At 36.0% G+C, this 22,030-nt stretch overlaps 2 protein-coding genes across 7 annotated transcripts; one reads left to right on the plus strand and one right to left on the minus strand.

Annotated features, from left to right (window-relative positions):
* Positions 1–635: 635 nt before the first annotated feature.
* LOC114298195 (uncharacterized) lies at positions 636–21,760 on the minus strand. 6 transcript variants are annotated; one of them, XM_082906858.1, is made up of 10 exons: positions 21,563–21,760; positions 21,044–21,345; positions 20,847–20,938; positions 20,657–20,728; positions 17,497–17,603; positions 16,127–16,182; positions 14,608–14,752; positions 9,317–9,400; positions 3,035–3,313; positions 636–1,734 (listed from the first exon to the last, which is right to left on the minus strand). In XM_082906858.1, exons 2-10 carry the CDS (start codon positions 21,215–21,217, stop codon positions 884–886), a joined length of 1,860 nt encoding a protein of 619 aa, XP_082762984.1. In that variant the 5' UTR covers positions 21,218–21,345; positions 21,563–21,760; the 3' UTR covers positions 636–883. The 6 variants fall into 6 exon arrangements, with proteins under 6 accessions (XP_082762984.1, XP_082762981.1, XP_082762983.1 ...); XM_082906855.1 differs by having other exon boundaries at positions 14,578–14,752; XM_082906857.1 differs by having other exon boundaries at positions 14,578–14,752; positions 21,044–21,201; positions 21,563–21,725.
* LOC114299146 (tetraspanin-2) lies at positions 10,837–12,345 on the plus strand. The gene has a single exon (XM_028243823.2). It carries the CDS (start codon positions 11,132–11,134, stop codon positions 11,942–11,944), a length of 813 nt encoding a protein of 270 aa, XP_028099624.2. The 5' UTR covers positions 10,837–11,131; the 3' UTR covers positions 11,945–12,345.
* Positions 21,761–22,030: the final 270 nt, after the last annotated feature.

Genomic DNA, 22,030 nt, shown 5'->3' on the forward strand with positions numbered 1-22,030 from the left:
AGTTTTCAGAATGTAATTTCTTATGCAACATAGAAAGTTGTATTATTTTTAAAGATAATTAACCAGTTGGTGCAACATACTGTTAAAAACTCATAATCAAAAAATAAAAACCAAAACATCCCTTAGTTTTCAGAAAATTAATTATTTTTCAAATTGTTTAAACTACTTTTATCTTATAAACTATAAACAAAAATTACATCAAATAGTCTAACAAAACTCCCAAATTAAAATAAACTATAATCAGATTATTTAAGCTGCACCAAACAGGTCAAATTAGTCCTCCAGATAGATAACTTTTATTACATAAAAATACACAATAAGTTGAAATAAATTTACCGACAAATAACATCTCTCTTATTTTATTCCCACAATAAAAATGAAAATGTTTTTTTGCTCAAAAATGCTAGACTCCAAAAATTTTACCAAATGTTTCACATGAATGTGGGACTCACATGGGACCCATGTGAAACATTTGATAAAACTTTTGATAGAATTTTTAGTATCTCTAACATTACTCTTTTACTAGCTCAAATCACAATATTTTCAACGAGAGAGAGAGAGAGAGAGAGAGAGAGAGAGAGAGAGAGAGAGAGAGAGAGAGAGAGAGAGAGAGAGAGAGAGAGAGAGAGAGCATAGAAATGAAAATGGAATGCTGCGTATTGTGCAGGACCATACCTGCATTAGGAAAAGCAAGGGACGTCCTGCATTTGGTTTTAGTACACTACTATATGAAGATTAACCTACAACACAACCAAAAAAGGAAGAAAGATACAGCTATTGGAAGTAAAAAAATATAAAGTGGGATGGACAAAAATGATTAAGCCAAACTAAACCATTTAAAATCGACTCGGCTATTCTGCAAATTCCTTGCTCGGAGTAATAATTAAACCAAAATCCTTACAGCTGATGCAATGGCAAACACCTCTTCCTCCTCAACTTTCTTCCAAACCCCACCAATCATCAGCCGGCCCTTGACACCTTCTGACGATGTATCATCCTTACCATCAGATTCACACACACCTTCACTCCCCCTCATCTTCTTAACACACAAGTTATTGAAAAGCTCAACATCACAATCGAGTCCTCGCTTGAGCATACCCTCGTTCAATGCTCTCTGTTCCTTGCTTTCTAATGGCTTTAGATCTTTATCATCATCATCACAGTCGAGAACAGGAAGCCGACCAGAAGAACCAACATCACAGGGCAACATACCAATCGGACACGAGCTCCATGATTTTGTTATAACCCATCGGTTCTTATTTCCCACATCACCATCCGTTGTCTTCAACACATTGCTCTTCACTCGGCGAAGTTTAACAAACTCAAGCTTCTTGGCTGCTTGGTGAATAGAATCCTCTAGCCGAGCAAGGTTGCTTTCAGAACTCGTGGCGGGAGAGTTTTCTTCATCAAACGTAGGATTTGACGCCTCTAGAAAACATAGCTTGTTCAGTTTCTGAACCAAAGAGCTATTTCCAATCATCTGTGCGAGAACTAAGGCCGCATCCCTGAGCTGGTTGTTGCTAGGACTTGAAACCAGAAGAGATTTTCGTAGGAGTTTCACCAGAGTTGCCTTTGGCAAACTTGTATCTATTGAAGAACCTTCAGTTACAGTAGCAGAATGTCCCCGCCCTATAGGCTTCAGTCCCTTCAGATTTCTGACTAGCCACTCAAACAGATCCGAAAGTCTTTCAATGTGGTGCACCCCAGTTGTATTCTCTGATATGGCATGTTCTCCTAATAAAGTTTGACCCAAAATTTTTTTTTATCAAAGACACAAAAGAAACAACTTTGTAAGATCATTTAATCATTGCATACACAGACACAAAAAGCTACAAGACATACTAAAATTCATCTCTCCACTATTCCAGACTATGGTGTCAAGGGAAAAACCTACAGGACATACTACCCAGACATACACAGACAATGTTGACTTTCGTATTTAGTTCCCTCCATTGAGCAAAAAAAATAGGAATGACATTATAAATGATAACTAGAGATAAACCAATAGTTAGTGATCAAATCTAAAAATAAACTTGATGGCAAATTTCAAGCTCTCTCCAAACAGGGACTCAAAACTGACAGATAATAAAGGCATGTCAACTAGTTACAAACTGTTAAAAAGTAGGATGTGAACATATCAACAAGTCAAAATCTTAAAAGCAAGATATTGGCATAACCACTCCTAATCCTCCTCATGTTTCATCTTTCCCATAAAATATTTGATATATGTATACACTTTTCTAAATACGTATTAACTGTTGAAATATTTGATCATTTTTTACTTTTTAAACTTCCATCGGACTCTATTATTTTTTAAACTTTAACTATTTTTCCTTTATAAAATCCTATAATGGACTAAACAATAATTCTCCCAGTATGTACCAGAAGAAGCCCATACTACCCCAATTGGTGAAATAGCCCAGTGCAATCTGAAATAATCAGGCACTACCCTAAAAATTACCCTGAAGAGAATTCAACTCACTTCGTATCATTTTGTCGCCAGTACAATAAAGTACTGAACCATACCAATAGGTAAAGAATGGGATTGTCAACTATGATGTCTACAGATACAAAAAATTAAATATAAATACTAAGTGAGGAGTATCTCTGTGATTTGTAAATCCCAGGCATTATTAAGATTTCAAACATCAAAACTAATTTGCATATTATGGACGAAGGTTTCCATCACCTAAAGACAGCTCAAAATAACTTTTCCAAGCCAAAAGTAGTGCAGCAACCAAACCCAACAAAGAAAATCCAGTGTTCGCCAAGATGATGGTAAAATTTTTCATAAAAACTCAGCAAAAATTATGCCTCTTGACAATATTCGGAAATACCAGTTATATGTTAATTTAATTGTTATTGGGGCTGTCCCTCTGTATTTCAACCAAAAAAAATTGATGTCAATTTTCTCATTTTAAAACTTAAATGTAATACAATATTTAGAAGTCAAATGAAAGAACCAGAAATATTAATTGAACAAACAAAAAACAAAAATGTAGCGAACGTGTTAGAAATAAGACATAGCAGTTACCACTTTTATATTCCATGGCCTCTTGAGTCTCAATCTTTTTAAGGACTGCCTTAATAAGGTTCAGAAGCAACTCTGGTTCTTTATTTGACAATTTCTTAACGACAGGCTTCCAATCATCAAATAGACTCTGCACATGAGTTGCACTATGACTGACTTGATAACTTTTCGAATCTGATCCGTTCAACAAAAGCTGTACTAAAACAGACACTACTTCTAAGGAGTAGGAAGAATATAATCGAATAAGATGTTTGAATGCCTTGGTGATCTGTTTCTTAGAACCTGAAACAGACAACAGATCAATGGATAAGACAAAAAACAAAAAATAAAACAACATACCAATATATTAGTTTTCTCAAAATTCCTTGACACATAGCAGGTCCAAAATGGCAAGGTAACAAATACTTATTTTCTCCTATCTATTTTTCTTTCTCCTCAATATACGAAAGTAACAAAAATTTAATATACCAGAATCAATCTGCCCAAACACACAAACAAAACACTATTCCGAAATACTCCAGCTGCATCCCAAATGACATATTCCCTTAACTAACATTCTGAAAAACAAAAATCAAAATGGAGGAAAAACTAAACTTGATGTATGAACCACAAGCCTTAATTAAGACAATTATCTTTGCTTTAAAGAAATAAATAAATAAAAAAAGAGATTAATATAATTTAAGCTTGTATTATTCTAACAGTTATATAATATTGGATCACTAACATTTGTACAGTTGCATAAGTTGTGATTTAATCATGCAGTTTAAAACTGAAAGTAATAATATAAATCATGTTTCATATACTTCGATACAATTTATCATTATTATTCTTTGCAGTAGTGTAAACAGCGTTCTTATTAACATTTTGTAATTCCAATTACCATAGTCGCAGCTAGTTTTACACTACAAAGCAGGTTGGATCCTTCTAAATTACATTCATTCCAGCAATTTTGTATTCTTATATGGTCGGGATCAGTGTGAAATACAATTTAGCCACCGTCACTCCTCACCGTTATATTCATATATCCAGATAGATAGTGTTTAGGCTCCTTGCTCCCCAAGTGCAAAGGGAGATTTGCTCAAAATCCCCTCATAATAAAATTTTAATGTATTAAGAACAAGCACAAAAAGTTTTCCTTAAAAAGTCCAACATACACCACTATTACCAATATATTGAACTTTAAAATAATATAACTTTTGATCTAGATATTGGTTTTTAATAAAATTAGTATTTTTAAAATCCTCTCATCAAGTTCTATCAAATAAGATCCATGTTGTGATATAGGACAAGTAATGATTACTTTCCTACAAGTAGTGAGCCCGGTTTAAGTATACTGACAGCGGCAATAGTAGACTTGTAGGGCTGAATTTGGTAGGATTTTGTGACTGCATAAGTATTTAAAAAAATAGGAGTTTAAGGGCTTGTAAAAAGGTAGGGTTTTGGGAATGAAAACACAAGTGTTTAGGGACAATTGGGTGGTTGTTCTAAGCACTGTGAACAGTAACGTGAACAGTAACCTTGCTAGATAGAAGAACAAGAACAAGAGAGAGAGAAGTGCTTCACCCTCGCAAGGGATAGGCCAAGCACATAAACTTGTTAAGATATGGGAAGAGGAAAACAAGAGATTTTAATCAAGTTAAGTGCATCAAGAGTGAGGATTCTAAAGTATTGGTGAAGGATGAAGAGATTAGAAGAGATGGAACAACTATTTTGAGAAACTACTAAATGAGGAACATGGAGGTACATCAATAGGGAAAGAAATAGTCAGTAATATGATAGACCAAAACTATAGGTTCTATTACAGAATTATGAACTTTGAAGTGGAGATTGCACTTAAGAAGATGACATCAAATAAGACTGTAGGACCCGATGATATCCCTATTGAAGCTTGGAAGTGTTTGGGTAAAAAGGGGATTGCGTGGTTGACTAGGTTATTTAGCAAAATTTTGTTGACTAGTAACATGCCAGATGAGTGGAAGAAGAGTATTTTAGTGCAAATCTATAAGAATAAAGAAGATGTCCAGTATTGCAACAACTATAGAGGAATCAAGCTAATGTATTATATAGTGAAAGTGTGGGAAAGAGTAATGGAACGCCGATTGCGAGATATAACAAAGGTGTCAGAGAATTAATTTAGGTTTATACCTGGCAGGTCAACGATGGAAGCAATTTATCTTTTGAGGAAAGTAATAGAAAAGTATAGAGAAAATAAAAGAGACATTCACATGGTGTTTATCGACCTTGAGAAAGCATATGATAGAGTGCCTCGAGATATAATATGGTGGGTGTTAGAGAAGAAATGGGTGACAAAATGTAACATTGATGTGATTAACAACATGTATGAAGGGGTGGTGACCACTATTAGATCACCTGTTGGAGAGACAAATGAATTTCCTATCACTGTAGGGTTACGCCAAGGATCTACATTAAGTCCTTATCTTTTTACTTTAGTTATGGATGAGTTGACAAGAAATATTCAAGATGACGTGCCATGGTGTATGCTTTTTGCAGACGATATCGTGCTAGTAGATGAGACCAGAGAATGAGTTAACACAAAGTTGGAGATTTGGAGAAAATCACTTGAATCTAAAGGATTCTGGATAAGCAGAACTAAGATAGAGTACATGAAGTGTAAATTTAGTAACAGTAACAATGAAAGCAGAGGAGAAATGAAGATTAAAAACCAAGAACTACCTAAGAGTGAGTATTTTCGTTATTTAAGTCAATTATCACAACGGCGGGGGAGATTGATACGGATGTGGCCCATAGGATTAAGGCGGGACGGTGTAAGTGGAGAAGTGCGTATGGGGTACTGTGCAATAAACGAATACCTACTAGACTAAAAGGTAAGTTCTATAGAACGGCTATTAGACCAGCGATATTATATGGGACGGAGTGTTGGGCAACCAAGAAATAACATGTAGATAAGATGAGTGTGGCTGAGATGAGGATACTAAGGTGGATGTGTGGCAAGACTAGATAAGACAAAATTAGGAATGAGTATATTCGAGAATGGGTAGGAGTAACACCGATAGAAGATAAGTTGAGAGAGAATCGATTGAGATGGCTTGGTCATATTCAACGGAGACCAACAGAGACAGTAGTGAAGAGAGGCGATGCAGTGATGGTAAATGGAAGTGTTAGGGGACCGGATAAGCCTAGATTAACGTTGACTAGTATTGTAAATAAAGATATGGATCTACTTAATTTGTCTAACGAAATACCTTTGATAAAGCCGCGTGGAAAAGAATGATTCATGTAGCCGACCCCATTTGATGGACTTAAGACTTGGCTTGGTTTGGTTTAGCTTAATAATATTCTAGACCAACTATGACTTCCAATTCTACTTCAATCATAATAGGAAACTTTAATGATTTCTAAATTCTACTTCAATATCAAAATAGGAAACTTGAACTTTTGACCACTAAGATTATTTTAGACATAATAAAACCCATATATAATAACCCATTTAATAACTTGACCTAAAATAAAACACATGGGTGACCCATACAACCCGTGTCCAACAATTATTGGAATTACTATTATACCCTTAATTACTAAAACCTACTATAATGACATGAAGACTCAAAATTATTTCAAATCTATAATTCTTGATGCCCTAAATGTGCTTCATGTGAAATTCCAGATTTGCTCTTTTACTTCTTTCCATGATCTTCATCATGTTGATTATGAAATTTTTAAAATATATATATATATATATATTATTACCGTCGAAATTGATGTAAACAGTAACATGTTACTCTGGTTCAAAATAACATATTACTCTAACAATATTGTCCAAGAAAAAAAAATGATATTTTATTTTGTCTTTACTCAATTATGCGCCTCCTTCTCAGGAGGTTTATGAAGCAAAATAAATTGAGATGTCCTTTTCACCAAATACGGGTCCAATAAAAGGGTTTTGGCTAAATTTTCCGAGTGTCATCCACCACCACCAACCCCCAAAAGAACTAACAAAGAGATGTTAATGTTAGTACTAGCATTAGGTTGGGAATTTCATTACTGTGTAATGTGCTTTTAGATAGAAACCAAGCCACACCCCGAAGAAACACAGAATTGTTTTTTAAACTATTTTGTAAACGTGGTCGTGTCATATCTGTGTTATATATCATGCTTGTGCTTCTTAGGCCACTTTCATGAAGAGAGTATATTGGACAAGCCTTAGAGAGCCTTGGAAGCTTGAAGAATTATGGAAAAGCTTCATTGGCATGCAAGATGGTACGAGAAAGCTTCATCGGCAAATAAAAAGCTTTAGACAAGGACGGGATCAAGAAGACCATAAAGAATGGACTCTACAATTCATGTAGTCAGTTTGGGCGACTAACATTGAAGCTTGGTCAACTAGGGTTGTGTCTAATCAACAGGAGACCAACCATATAGGTTGGTCAACCATGTAGGCCTTTTAGGTTGTCTTCCATACATGCATACCCACATGTGGACTAACAGAAGCAAACAAGTAAGTCAACACAAAGTGGAATCCCAAGAGTGCATTCCAGAAGACTAAGATTGGGCTGACCAAAATTGTGGTGTGGGCAAGCCTACAGACTTGGAAATTTTGAAAAACTAAATATTAATTGCCAGGGACTGCCTCCTATAAATACACCCAAGCCCCATCAGGATTCTTAGATGAGAGAAGACACCTAGAGAGTTTATACACCTCTTATACACACACATTTTATCCAACCCTAGAGAGGGAGAGCAACCTTCAACACAAGTCTTTCAAGACATTGCTCCTTAAAGTCTTTGATCTCTTTGCTAGCGGAAGGTATTGTTCTCAACCTTTTTGTGTAGTTAATACATTATTGCCATCACATACACCTATGGCTGGTCGCGGGCCAGTTTTGGCTGGATCGGGTCGCAGGTCTGACCTGACCCACACTGCTGCAGGTTAACAAAATTGGACCTGCACCCGCCCGAAATGTGGTTTGCGGTTTGTGTGGGTGGGTCAATCGGTTCCGTGGGTGGGTGCAGATCGGATGTGCGGGTTGAAGCTTCTGCTTTTCTTGAAAATTTTTTGTTGGCCTTTCTTTTTTGGCCACTTTTTTTGGGACTATTTTCATGTAAAACTAATAGCCAAGAGATTTAAAAATCTTATACATGTAAAATTAATATCTCAAATCACGCCCATTCACCCCACTGATGCCACACACCAAAAGAAAACCCATTAGAACACAGGCAGCTCCAGAAAAAAATACAAACAAAGCATAGCACCAGCACCCCACAGCATCCATAACCAATTCATCAAGCTTAAGCAATGTCCACCTCACTATATTGGAGCATATCAGAAAGTATTACATCTTATTGGAGCATTCTTTAGTTTTATTGTCAAATCTTAAAAGAAAAACAACATGAATATATATATATGATGATTGATATATGCATATATACATATATATTACCTGATGCATTCCTTAGTTTTATTGTCAAACCTTTAGGGACAACATGAATATATATATGATATTGATCTATGTATATGTATCTGTATGTCAAAACTCGCCGTCTGTCTTCAGATCATCATCAAAGAAGTCTTTCACTTTCTTTCAATAGTCGGCAAGAGAGAGAGACATAAGAGATGATAAAAGAGTAAGCAGCTGCTGGGCTGCTGCTTGCTGCTAGGGTTCAAACTAATAAAACAAAACAGATTTTGTTTTTAAATTGATCTGTGGGTGAGTCGGATTAGTGCAGGTCCAACCAAGACCCGATCCAAACCAGAACTTTTTCTTAAAACTAGACCCACATCCGTCCTAAACTTATGCCGAAACTGCCCAATTCACTGCGGGTAGGATCGGATAGGACGGATTTTGCAGGTCAGCTATTTTTATGCCCAGCCCTACATACACCTACACTTCAATCTCATTTAGAGACACCCTAGGAGCTCAAGGTGAACATAGTAGTTGAAGTGATAGGAATTGTGTTTTGGTGGTGGTTGGTTTTGGATTGAACTAAGAAAATCCAGTTACTTGTTTTGTTTGAAGTTTGTTATAAGGATTGTAGGTGAGCCGAGAGAAAACCTATTGGTGTTGTAAAGGTTTCGGGTGAACCAAGGGAAAACCAGTTTGATTTAAAATTCAAGACAGCCAGCCACTAAAATGGCACTTAGAGGAGAGAGGAGAGGAGAGGAGAGGGGAAAAAATTACAAAAAATAAAAATCCAACAACCCAACTTTTGAACCACGTCTTAGCATAAGACTGGCTATAAAAAGCTGAAAAACACCACTGCCATGTACGTCTGGAAAATTTTAGAAATAACATTAAATGGATTCACCTGCAGACTTTGAAGATTGGGGTTTGCCGGCCATAAGAGAGAGAAACTTATTACGCCCGCAAAGTTGTTCGCAATGTTTAGTCCCTACAAAAGAAGTGGATGTCAATAAAATCAAAGGTCATAGAGTAGTTATATATTTTGAATTCTTCTCCTTTTTTATCAGCAACAAAGGAGATTTTATTAATAATATAGAAAAAAGAGAAAGATACAAAACGAGCACAACACAAGTAATAGACGAAAAAAAGGAAAAGTGACCATAAAGTTCCTTTATGGAAGAGATTAATCAAACTAACTCTTCTTCTCAACTCAACTCAACTGACCATTGTCCTAACTACTAGGATTAGCTAACATGACTACATAAGTTGTTTTAAAGGGACAACAAATACATACGGAAAATAAAATCACATAAGGTTGAATATAAGGCATGTGCCTTCGGTGAGGTAGACCAATAACACAAAACAACATACAGAATGTAGCCAAATATGTTTCTTTTCTTTATGACATAACAAAGAATTTCTTTTTTTCATTCAGGCAGATATTATGAGTATATATATCTACACATAATATTATTTGCTCCACAAACGACGTCGTTTTAGGCCTTGCACTGAATATTTCTTCCACTGTGATAGAAATATGATGTATTTGAATCACAAGCAGCCTACGAAAAGCTTAGCTGTAAACATGTGGATTTTACTTCTTCCTTTTCTTTTTGCGTCAAACTTGGGGAAGTTATAGTATACAACCCATCACTAAGCTTTCTTTCAGTAGCTGAAATACAATGCCTCTACAAAGGTGGACTGTGACTGCTTTAGTACCAGTTTAGCAGTTGTTGGATCTTGCATCATAATACTGAAATTTTTCAAGTCCTTTTAATTAAACCCACAATAATAAAATATTACACCAACCCAAAATATACCACTTGAATATCCATGGTAATTTTTTTAAGTATAACTTCAAATGTAAAAAGAAAATAGGATAACTTTTATTTCTAAACCTGCTTTAAAGAGAAATTAAGACATGCGTTAAAGAGAAAATAGGGTATCATTTTTATTTCTGAACCTGCATTAAAGAGAAGTGTTTCCAAATGTTTCATTTTATTTCTGAACGATGGATTATCTTATTTCTGAACGTGCATAATCCTACATAATTAAACAATATGTATCATTTTTAAGACCGATTTTCAAATATGTATTTGAAAAGTGTACCCTTTTCAGATGTTCTTACAGCAGAGCAGGGTCTTAATTTAAAAGTGCTTCCTAAAAGAGCCTTAATTTCAAATTAATACCCTGTTTGTATCATTTTCAAATTTTTTATACCACAAGTTAATTTGTTTATTTCCTTTTTCTATCACAAGTTAATTACAGCAAGTAAGTATTAGAACAGAGCAGGTTCTTTAGGATCTTAGAACAGAATATTGAATTAAAGCATCTGCTCTGTTGTAATACTTGTTATTAACTTGTGACAGGCTGTTAGAGTTTACCTACACCTACCACCACCTACTACCACACCTACTACACCTACCACCAATTTACCCTCACCTACTCCTCACCTACTACCCAAACCCTCTCCTATATAATGAGCCACTCTGATTTGTAATATAACATATCAATAAATCAAATACAACAATCAATAATACAGTATTTTTAATATGGTATCAGAGCAATAAGATTTAGGTCTGTATTTTCTTTCTCACCGGCGGGCAGCCGGCCGGCAACTTTGCCTTCGCTGCCCGCTGGAATTTTCTACACATACCTTGATCACTCTGCATGTGCTTCCTCACCAGTCTGCACTTTCTCTCTCTAAACCACCATAACCATGGCAGTGAGCAACAACATAACGTCAGTCCTGAACTTCATAGCCTTCCTCTCCTCCATCCCAATAATCGCCTCGGGAGTCTGGCTCGCCTCCAAGCCAGACAACGAGTGCATCCACTGGATCCGATGGCCACTCGTCTTCCTCGGCATCTCCATCCTTCTAGTCTCCCTCACCGGCTTCGTAGGCTCCTACTGGAACAAAGAATGCCTCCTCGCCTTCTACCTCATCTGTATGGCGGTTCTCATCGGGGCCCTCCTCATCATCCTCGTCCTCGCCTTCGTCGTCACTCATCCCGACGGCTCTTACTCTGTCGATGGCCGTGCTTTCCGCGAGTACCGTCTCGGCGGATTCTCGGCCTGGCTCAGAAATCACATCACCAATTCGGACAATTGGGGGAAAATTAGGGCTTGTCTCGCTGAGTCCAATTTTTGTGCTAAGCTCGATCGGGAGTATATCTCTGTTGACCAGTTCTTCGCGTCTCGTAGTATCTCTCCTCTTCAGTCAGGATGTTGCAAGCCTCCAACAATCTGTGGGTACCAGTATGTGAACCCAACAATGTGGATTAACCCGGTTAACACACTCTCGGATCCGGATTGCTCTATCTGGAACAATGACCAGAGCCAATTGTGCTATAGTTATGATTCTTGCAAAGCTGGTCTGCTTGGGAACCTCAGAAAAGAATGGAGGAGAGTTAATGTGATCTTGATTATTGCAGTTGTTGTTCTAATCTGGGTTTATCTCATTGCTTGCAGTGCGTTCAAGAACGCCCAAACAGAGGATCTCTTCCGCCGATACAAACAGGGTTGGGTTTGATCTTATTCCCAAATACACCCAGATACACACCATACACTCACTTCCCTTGGTCTCCCACATGCACTTTTTTATCACCCCACTACCTCTCTCTCTGGTCCCTTTTTCTCTCCCCCATGCTCCCTTTTAATCATCTCCATCTTTTTTCTTAATTTATTCCAACCCCACTCCACTTTCTCTTATTTTAATATCTTTATATATATATATATATATCTCTATGTTTATTTTCATATCTTGCACAGACCATCATCCTCTTCTCTTTCTCGAGGGGACACAGCATGCTTTTAAAGAATAAAAGTGACACACAACACACACATTTCTTCTTTCTTCTTTCTTTATTTTATTTATTTATTATTTTTTTTTTTCATTACACAAAAAACAAAAAAAAAAAAAAAAAAAAAAAAAAAAAACATAAGAGGAAGAAGAACTGCACACCAACTTATTCATGTCGGGGCTCACCCCGATCACCATTTTACACCAAAAAAAAAAAAAAAAAAAAAAAAAAAACAAACAAACCAACACAACTCGGCACAGTGAGATTTTTCTTCTCTACTCTGCAGCCGGTCTCTTCTTCTTGCCTCCGTCTTGGACAGTCCTTGACGGTGCTGCCTCCGTGTTTCCCACTCCACTGGGCATGATCACTACTCCCTGCTCCTCCACTGCAGCATATGGCGGACCTCCAAAACGGAACATCACGGTGGCCTTCCGCTTCAGCTCCTTATTTTCCGCCTTTAGCACGCTTATCTCTGCTCGCGCATCCTTATACATGCGTTGGAGCAGAGCCAGCTGGGAGTTTAAATGCTGCACCTCATTTGTCCTACTCTGCAGCCGGTTCGACAGGTTTGTGACCGCCGTCATGCTTTCCACACATGCCTTCAAAGTATACTGATTGGCCTCCACATCCGACTGCCCTGCCATTCTTTGCTCCACCGACCGCATCGGAAAGTTCAACGGAGCAAACTCCGGGGCGCTTGGTTGAGGTTCCAGTGCCACCGCACCAGTTCTCTCTCTCGTTGACTCGTTGAGGTCGGGAAAGAGGGTGAGCAGCCCGCGGGAAGACGATGAAGCCATTTTCTAGGCAACAGAGTGTTATACAGAATCTCTCTCAGAAATCTCTCTCAGCACAAGGAACTCTCTTTCTCAGCAACACGAAGGATTTTTCAGAGGTTTCTCTCAATTTTTCTCTGCCTCAGCCTCTGCCTTCGTCTTGGTTATATCGCCAAGGCAGCCACGCGCATCGCGCGCCTCTTGCCGCCCGACAAACTGGCACGCCTTTTCATGGCACATCTTTTGATAAAGTGGACACGTCTTTTGATGGCACGCCTTTTGATGAATTGGGCACGCCTTTTGATGGCACGCCTTTTGACAAAATTGGGCACACCTTTTGAGGGTGCACCTTTTACAAGGGTCCGACAAGACTCTGTAAACTGTCCCGACATTGATTCCGGTTAGCTCCTTTATGGGTCCGACAAGACTCTGTAAACTGTCCCGACGTTGATTCCGGTTAGCTTTTACAAGGGTCCGACAAGACTCTGTAAACTGTCCCGACATTGATTCCGGTTAGCTCCTTTATGGGTCCGACAAGACTCTGTAAACTGTCCCGACATAGATTCCGGTTAGTTTCTACAACGGTCCGACATGACCCCATAAACTGTCTTCTACAACGGTCCGACATGACCCCATAAACTGTCTTCTACAACGGTCCGACATGACCCCATAAACTGTCTTCTACAACGGTCCGACATGACCCCATAAACTGTCTTCTACATCGGTCTGACACTGCCATCCAGTGTCCTCTACACCGTTATGACACCACCATACAGTGTCCTCTACAACGTTATGACACCCCCATACAGTGTCCTCTACAACGTTATGACACCACCATTCAGTGTCTTCACCAATGGTCTGACACGACCATACAGTGTCTCCTATCCTTTTTTATTTTTATGTATTTTCTTGTTTTGTTCCTCTCTTCAAACTCAAGTTGGTTAGTTTCTATCCTCCTTGAGTTTGCGGGGGGCTGTTAGAGTTTACCTACACCTACCACCACCTACTACCACACCTACTACACCTACCACCAATTTACCCTCACCTACTCCTCACCTACTACCCAAACCCTCTCCTATATAATGAGCCACTCTGATTTGTAATATAACATATCAATAAATCAAATACAACAATCAATAATACAGTATTTTTAATAGAAAGAAATAAAACAAATTACTATACATATTTAAGAGAAAGGAAAGTATGCTTAATTAAAAACCTGTTATATGAAAATAGATCAAAGATTTTATAATAGATAGCTCATTTTCCAATTTACCTTACAATTTAAGTTGGGCCAACCAGGACTTGATTAGCATTTAAAGAAAGAGACCTCATAGGCAATCTTTAAATAATATAACAGAAGAATGCTTCTGAATACTATCAATTTATCACACACACATATAACAATCAAAGAATTATTGAATATATGGCAGAAGCATAATAATGTCTATTTAGTTTATAGCAAACACAAAATATTGAATGAATGCCACAAATTAAAAAGGATACAAAGGGGAAGAAAGACAAGGAATCCTTCAAGCCATGGACAAAGAAAAACACTGATAAATAAAAAGTGAAAAATCCATACGCACGTTTCCCCTTAGCTAATGAAGAACTTGAACCTTTAGTGTGCTTGATTTTCAACCAAAAAGCCAATTCACAGAGTCTATACTTGATTTCTTTTTGGAGGCTACCAATGCCATCACTTTGAAATGGAATTGCCTTCTTTTGAGGCTCCCAATAATAAGACTTCAACCAATCTAGCGCCTGAAATTGCCCACAGAATTATAATGCTTTGTGATTTAACTTTCAGACAACAACAACAGTAAAGAAATGCAGAATTTAATGATACCAAGATATGTGAAAGGTACAAAGGTGTGTATTGTAGGTCATGTAATCTCAAATCAACATGAATATTACTAAACAATTCAGTTGGATTAATCAGTTCAAGTTGTATTGTCATGGAGCTCCATACAGAGTAATTTCCTAGAAGCATAGAAAAATATATAGTTCCTTCAGTTTGGATTTGGTGCAAAACATAAGGATGGAGTGAAAAGTTCTGCTTCAAAATTTAAAGGGTAATTTATCCTAGAAGCATAGGAAAATATCACATCTCCCAATCCATAAGAAAGATTCAAAGCTCTAAAATTCTCTAAAATATCAACTCCATTAAACTAGAAGCATCACATGACTTTATACAGAATTTAGAGACTTTCTTTTCCAATTGGATTGGATTTACCAAAAAGGAAACTACTAAAAACTTACTTCTAAACTTTATCCAATACAAAAAAAATCCAAAAAAACAAAAAAAAAAATCAATTACACAACTTAACCCATAAGACAACCCATGGCAACTTGCAAAAATTAATTTTAAACTAACTAGTAGCATATTAAACCCAAAACAAACACAAATAGGACTCTAATAAAATAGTAGCTCATGCCAATTTCCAAATATTGCCACTTCTTTAGCTTTACTTTTTCTTGCTCGTCTAGTGGATTGCATCACATGTAAAATGGAAGGGTTGATTTCTTAGTTTTTTTTTTGGGTTCTGGATCATCTAATTTTCTATGTCAATTCACTAGAATCTTTTGATTTAAAGATGTCGTTTCAGTAGAAACACACCTGAAGTGCCAAAATTTCGAGATTGATCCTTGTCTGCTATATGTTTTCTTCTTTTTGAAACTTTGTCATAATCATCACTGAATATCAATAAAATCCATCTATTCTTTTAAGACTCAAAACAATTTAGAAAGAAAAACGGTGCCTCTTACAGGCTAACCAAGTGAGTGAGCCTTTTGACAAACTTAGCATGTGGATAATCGCCCACTTCAACCCAGTAACATTGTTATGTTGGACCAACATGACGTATCTTATAATTGTTTAAAGCCCAAGATTTTGGACAAGCCCATTCCAATCTTCTTTTGGTACAAGAATACCAAAGGCAAGTGTTTGGAATCATTTCTAATATATAAGGCAACACAAACTACAGAGCTACCCACATGTGATTAGAGCAATTTTCTGCACAAGACGTCAAACCACTTTACACGCTCAAAAACTTAGTAACTTATCATGGCAAACAAGCTTCCCAATGAGGACAGTTTGATTAGACTATATACGACAGAAAGAGAACATATACATACCTTAATTGAAGCAAGACGAACCAGCCGAAGTGAAGGGAGATCACGGTGAGAACCCTCTACAAATAAACATCAAAGAGTGACCAATGTTGGTTTTTACTTATATGTCATTTAAGGGAAAAACATGACCATAATTTGTAGAATGCATCAATGATAGACCGAGTGTTGGTTCAGTGGTATCCTATGTAGCACGGACACGGACACGCGACACGACACGGACACGCAAAAACGCAAATTTTTAAAAAATAAGGGACACGACACGCTGGGGACACGTTTAATATATATATATTTTTTATATATTATATGTAAAATTAAAAAATATATACTATTTTTATTTATTTATTTTATTTATTATATGTAAAATTAAAAAATATATACTAATTTTATTTATTTATTTTATTTATTATATGTAAAATTAAAAAATAAATATATTATTTGTATTTATTTATATTAGTATTTATTTACAAAAGAAAGACATAAAAAAGAAAAAAAAGAATAAAGGGGGAGAGACAGACATGGTAATAAGAGGGAAGAGAAAATAGAAAAAAAAAAAAAAAAAAAGGACAGAGAGAGAGTGATCACTGATCAGCAAAGACGAGAGCAAGCAAAAGTCAGAAAAGCAGAGACGAAAGGGAGGAGAAGAAGAGCAGAGACGAAAGGGAGGAAGACGAAGAGAAGAAGAAGGAGAATATCACCTCAGCTTCTTCGATTGACAGGTTAGGCTTCTTTCTCCCTCAATCTCCTTCTCTCTTTCCCTCTTTCTCTGTCTCATCTCCTCCCTCGATCTCTTTCTCTCTCTCTGTCTCCTTCGATCTCTTTCTCTCTTTCTCTGCAACAGTTAGGGTTTCCCTCTTTCTTTGTCTCCATCGATCTCCTTCGCTCTTCCTCTGTCTCCTCTGCAACAGTTAGGGCTTCTTCGATCCACCCACGCGTGTCTGGAGAGTATCCCGGCGTGTCCGACTGGAAAATTTCAAAAAAAAAAGGGGATACGTTAGAGAGAGTGTCGGACACGTGTCTACTGCGTGTCCGACGCGTGTCCGTGTCCGACACGTGTCCGACACTCGTACGTGAGGCCTAGGGACGTGTCGGTGCTTCATAGGTGGTATCTAGTTGCCAACCCAGTAGAGAAAATAGAGAGATTGATCAATGTAAGTTCCGTTTTATCTATTTTTTTGAACAGAAAACACTTTTCAAAAATGAATGCACCCTAAGCCTTAAAATGTTAACTCTCTAACGTGACTCGAAAGTGGTGGGGTTCAAAAGTAACCAACTCCCTAGACTTAGGGGTTAGAATAGCAAGATAAAATGTTAATAACTAGATAAAGAAAATACATATTTTGACTTGAGCGTAATGATTATTTGGAGTTCCTTACCATGGCGAATATCAATCAACATACGTGGAATATTGATTGCATCAGCTGCCTCCGCAATTGATACCTCTGTCTTTCTGCGTGTCTTCTCAACAACACCATTCACAAGCCTTCAAAGAAAAAATTTAAGAGTTAAGCCTAATTTCTTCTTAAAGTTTGAAACTGAACGTCACAAACATGCAAAGAGCAAAATTAATCACATTCAATTACAACATGAAGCTTACACATGCTCGAGTGGTCACTAAAAGTTGAAATGAAAAGGCATATCTGCTCAATAATGCTCCTTCCCCCCACCCCCAAAAGAGGGAAAATAAAAAAAAAAGGTGCCCAACATTTAAACACTAGTAAGCAAGCGATTAAACCAACAGAAGCAGGGGAGGGGGAAAATACTTTTCAACTTTCAACTTATTTATCGCTCATCAAATCAGCAACTTCCAAACATATTATTATGTACAGATGGGTTATTTATTATAGTTCAACACTTCACAACACTAATTCCTAGAATAACATGTGCTTGTAGTTGCCACACACATTTTATTTTAAGGGAATAGACTATAAAATGTATTACCCTTAAAAATATGGTATACCAATGACAAGTATACTTATTTTGAAATTATAAATAATTGTTATACATATATAGGTAAGACATACACCAGTATTCCCAGCTCATGGTTTTAAATCACAGTATTAGTTGATGTAATAGTCGTGGTTTGATTGATAAAATCATATAATAGGAATCAAAACTAGAGCCATGAATTTTCTTCAAGCACAAAAAATGCCAAAAATAATAATAATAATAATTGATGAGCAATTTATGACCTTGTTTATCACAATTTGAGTGTTGGTAACAGTTTTTAATTAATGTTGTAGCGGCTAAGAACATATTTTACAAAATTATACTAAATTTTATATTACTTTTTAGGCCAAAAAAGTGAAACAATTCATCTAGTAAGTGGTAAGAGAATTTCACAATCTAGAATTCTTCAAATTAAGAAGCTTCTTTAAGGATCAAACCTATGAAAGGAGTTGAGAATCAAATCAAGCCAAGTTCAAGTCCAAATCCTTAAACTACCATTGTGGCAGAAAGACTTGAGCCAAACCCATCTCAACGCAATAAACTCATAACAAAGTATAAACTGACACAGGTACAACATCATTTCCTAGGCAAAAGTTAAAGAACCATACACACAAATGGCATTTAGAGGAACAAAGCAGGAGAGACTTTCTAAATAGATAATAAAATTGGGCCGTTTGTTCAGCAAGGCAAGCTTAAACTATCAATACATTATCTCAATTCTCCTAATTTTCTCTTAAGCCTTGCCAATCAAGTTCGAGAATAAGGTTGAGACATTTAAGATTTTTCATTAATAACTTCCTCAGAGATGGCATCTTGGCCCAATCGTAAGGCTTACTATTTGTGTCTCTAAAGACACAATCAAGTTAAGAGAACAACCTCCCTAGATATGGGGGTAAAATTTTGCGAGAGCCTTATGTGAAGGGCCGCCCCTTTTTTTTATATCCGCCATCTCAAGCCTAAATGTTTAGCTCATTTGGATTAGGAAGCTGAGCTCAAAACAACAGTTAAAAAAAAAAAAAAAAAGCATTCACTTTGTTTGTTTCTAGTTTTCAAAATTCTACTTTTTCGTTTTCCGTATTTTTTGTTTTCACTGAATTTTTTTAATATTTAGACAATTTTTTTAATTTTTAGACACACCTAACATAAATACACTTAAAAAGTATAATATTTTTTAAATTTCTTTTTTTTAAAATTCACTAAATATCAAAAATACAAAAAAATTAGTACATTTTGTATTTTTGTGTATTTATTAATTTTTTAAAATATTTTTTCACAAATAATTTACTATTTAGATACATCTAAGTAAGGTACATCAAAAAAAGTAAAAAAATTGCTTAAAATTTAAAAAATATTCACTAAAAATAAAAAAATATGAAAAATAAAAAACTCAATTTTTAGAAAACTGAATTCAGAAAATTAAAATCAAACACACTGATTATTATTTACCTCCTAAATTATCCCTTACGATTTTCTATTAGGTTTAACAATGGTTGCAAGACTAATCAGGTTTGGGTGTACAACTCGTGATAATGTCCACCCAAATTGCACCAAAGAAAGAAAGGGTTAAGCTTATCTTTTCAACAAAACCTCAATTTATGGGGAAGGCAACCCAAGCTTAAATATATTAATCAACTTGGGTTTTCCATCAGATTTAACGATGGTTGCAAGAATAACTATACAGCTCGTGACTGTGTCCACCCAAATTGTAACAAATAAAGAAAAGGTTGAGCTTCACTTTTCAATACAACCTCAAATTCTAGGGAAAGCAAGCCAAGCTTAAAATACTTACTCGATATTAGTAAGCTTGGGCTTTTATAGTTGCATATCTATACAAAATATATCAAAACCCAGGAGCAACTATGATTTTTTTTACCACTACTTTTAACATGAACCATGATATAACCTAAGCCAGCATTGGTTAAGAAGCCCACCAACACCAACCCGCTCCTCCTAAAAGAGGGGGCAACATATTGCTTTTAAAGGGAGTGTGGATGAAGCCAACCAAGTTTTCATATAAGAAAGAAATACATATATATATATATATTGAGAGCTCCATATTTTCCTTTCTTTTTTCGCCTAGGGTCGGGGAGTTTTGGGAGTTGAGAACGTACAAGTAACTTTATCCTATAGTTGATTTTGGATCTTCTTCTTTTTTTTGATAAATGCTTTTGGATCTTCTTTTTGACATAAAACAATAAATCATTTTGTTTGTGAAATACAAGTTAGACAAAAAATAATAATAATAATGAGTATAAGTCTCAACCTGAGGTGAAAATATTTATCAACTTCAACCCATTTAAAAACTTTCAACTACTTCCAACATAGTCACACACATAGACGACATCAGGAGAGAATGAATGCTTTCGTATATCCAAACAAGATTTAGTAGTACCAATGAAGTATAAAAAAATAAAAACAAGAAAAATAAAAGCACTAGGAAAAGAAAATTATAACCAAATTTTCCCTTTCTGTTTCCAAATCCCGCAACCAAACACAAAGTAACAATTGCAAATTAATCTCTTTTTCTCTCTTAATGCATCAACCCAAAAACCCACGAGAATAATTCATCAATAAAACAATAATTACCTCACAATTGCCATGCAATATAGCATCGTCAGCATCTCCTCCGAGTCCAAAGCATCATCACCAAGGTCAACTCTACAATTGACAAAGACAATTCCTCAGTATAATAATAAAATAAATAAACACACAACATTCAAGTTTATTTCAGTTTGGAATATTAACCAAAAAAAGTTTGGGGAAAAAATTCATTTACCTAAAAAAAGGATCTTTTTGCTGAATTTCAACAATCGAAGCAGTTACTTCAATCACAACAGGAAGACACCCTCTGCTTCGCCACACCGTTATCTGGAAAACCCCAATTGGTCATGCTAAAATTTGTAATATCATTAACCTCCGTTTGCTTCTCGAAAAAATTTTCCCAGAAAATAGGAGTTTTATGTTAGTACTTACTCTTCGAAGAGCTGAGGCAATGGAGTGTGGGGAAGAAGAGAAGAGAGAGTCTCTGACAAAGTCCCATTCATCCCAGGTAAGCCATGGGACCAACTTGTAGTCACATGATCGGCCGACATCAACATCGACATCGAAGCTGCTCATGGTTTCCATAAACCCTAGCAATGACTCCATTTCAATTCACTGTTTACAATTAAGGGCTCCTATGGCAATGCCGCAACCACTTAATTGGAATTCCCTTGGAGCTAAATCCCACTATTCCAGCACTCTTTTACCCAGAAAAGAAATTCAAAAAACAAAACCTGTAATATATATATATATAGAAAGAGAGGAGAATTTCAGAAAACAACGAATGCCAAACATAAATTTCAAACGATGACTCAATTCAAGCATAAAGCACAAATATATTAATAAAAAAAATTAAATCAAAATCAGTCAGATTTTATACATATACATACATATATATTATGTATATGTCAAATATATATATATATATATATACATAAGAGAGAAATAGACCTGTTCTTGCAAGGTCTCTATGAGCCGTATTCTTCTAAAATCATTATCGGAATTCATCATAGTGAAACTGAACAGAGCATCGTTCCTCCTCGGTCCCGTGGTTTTGGCGCCGCTCTATTGGGAGAGTGTGTGAAGGCGATGGGTTTGGTCTTTGGATTAGGGGGTGGTGGCAGCTGTATTAACTAGCTTATTAAGGTTAATTATTGATCTTATTCATTAATTATATTATAAACATTTAAAAAAAATTTAAAATTATATCACATCATCAATTGATACTAGTTAGTATATTAATTAGTACATATAGTATTATTTGAAATAGGGTAAAAAAATAACAATGCACTGCCATTCGATCGGATTCGGTTTAATATGGTCTGAAATTCTTAATCGAAATTTTAAAAATGTCAAAACCGAATTGGTTAGGTTTATTTTAGAAAGTAAGTTAAAAGTTTATTTTTTTATTTTTTTTAA

The sequence above is a fragment of the Camellia sinensis genome, chromosome 14, assembly GCF_055761805.1.
Source record: "Camellia sinensis isolate YWXY chromosome 14, ASM5576180v1, whole genome shotgun sequence".
Lineage (NCBI taxonomy): Eukaryota > Viridiplantae > Streptophyta > Magnoliopsida > Ericales > Theaceae > Camellia > Camellia sinensis.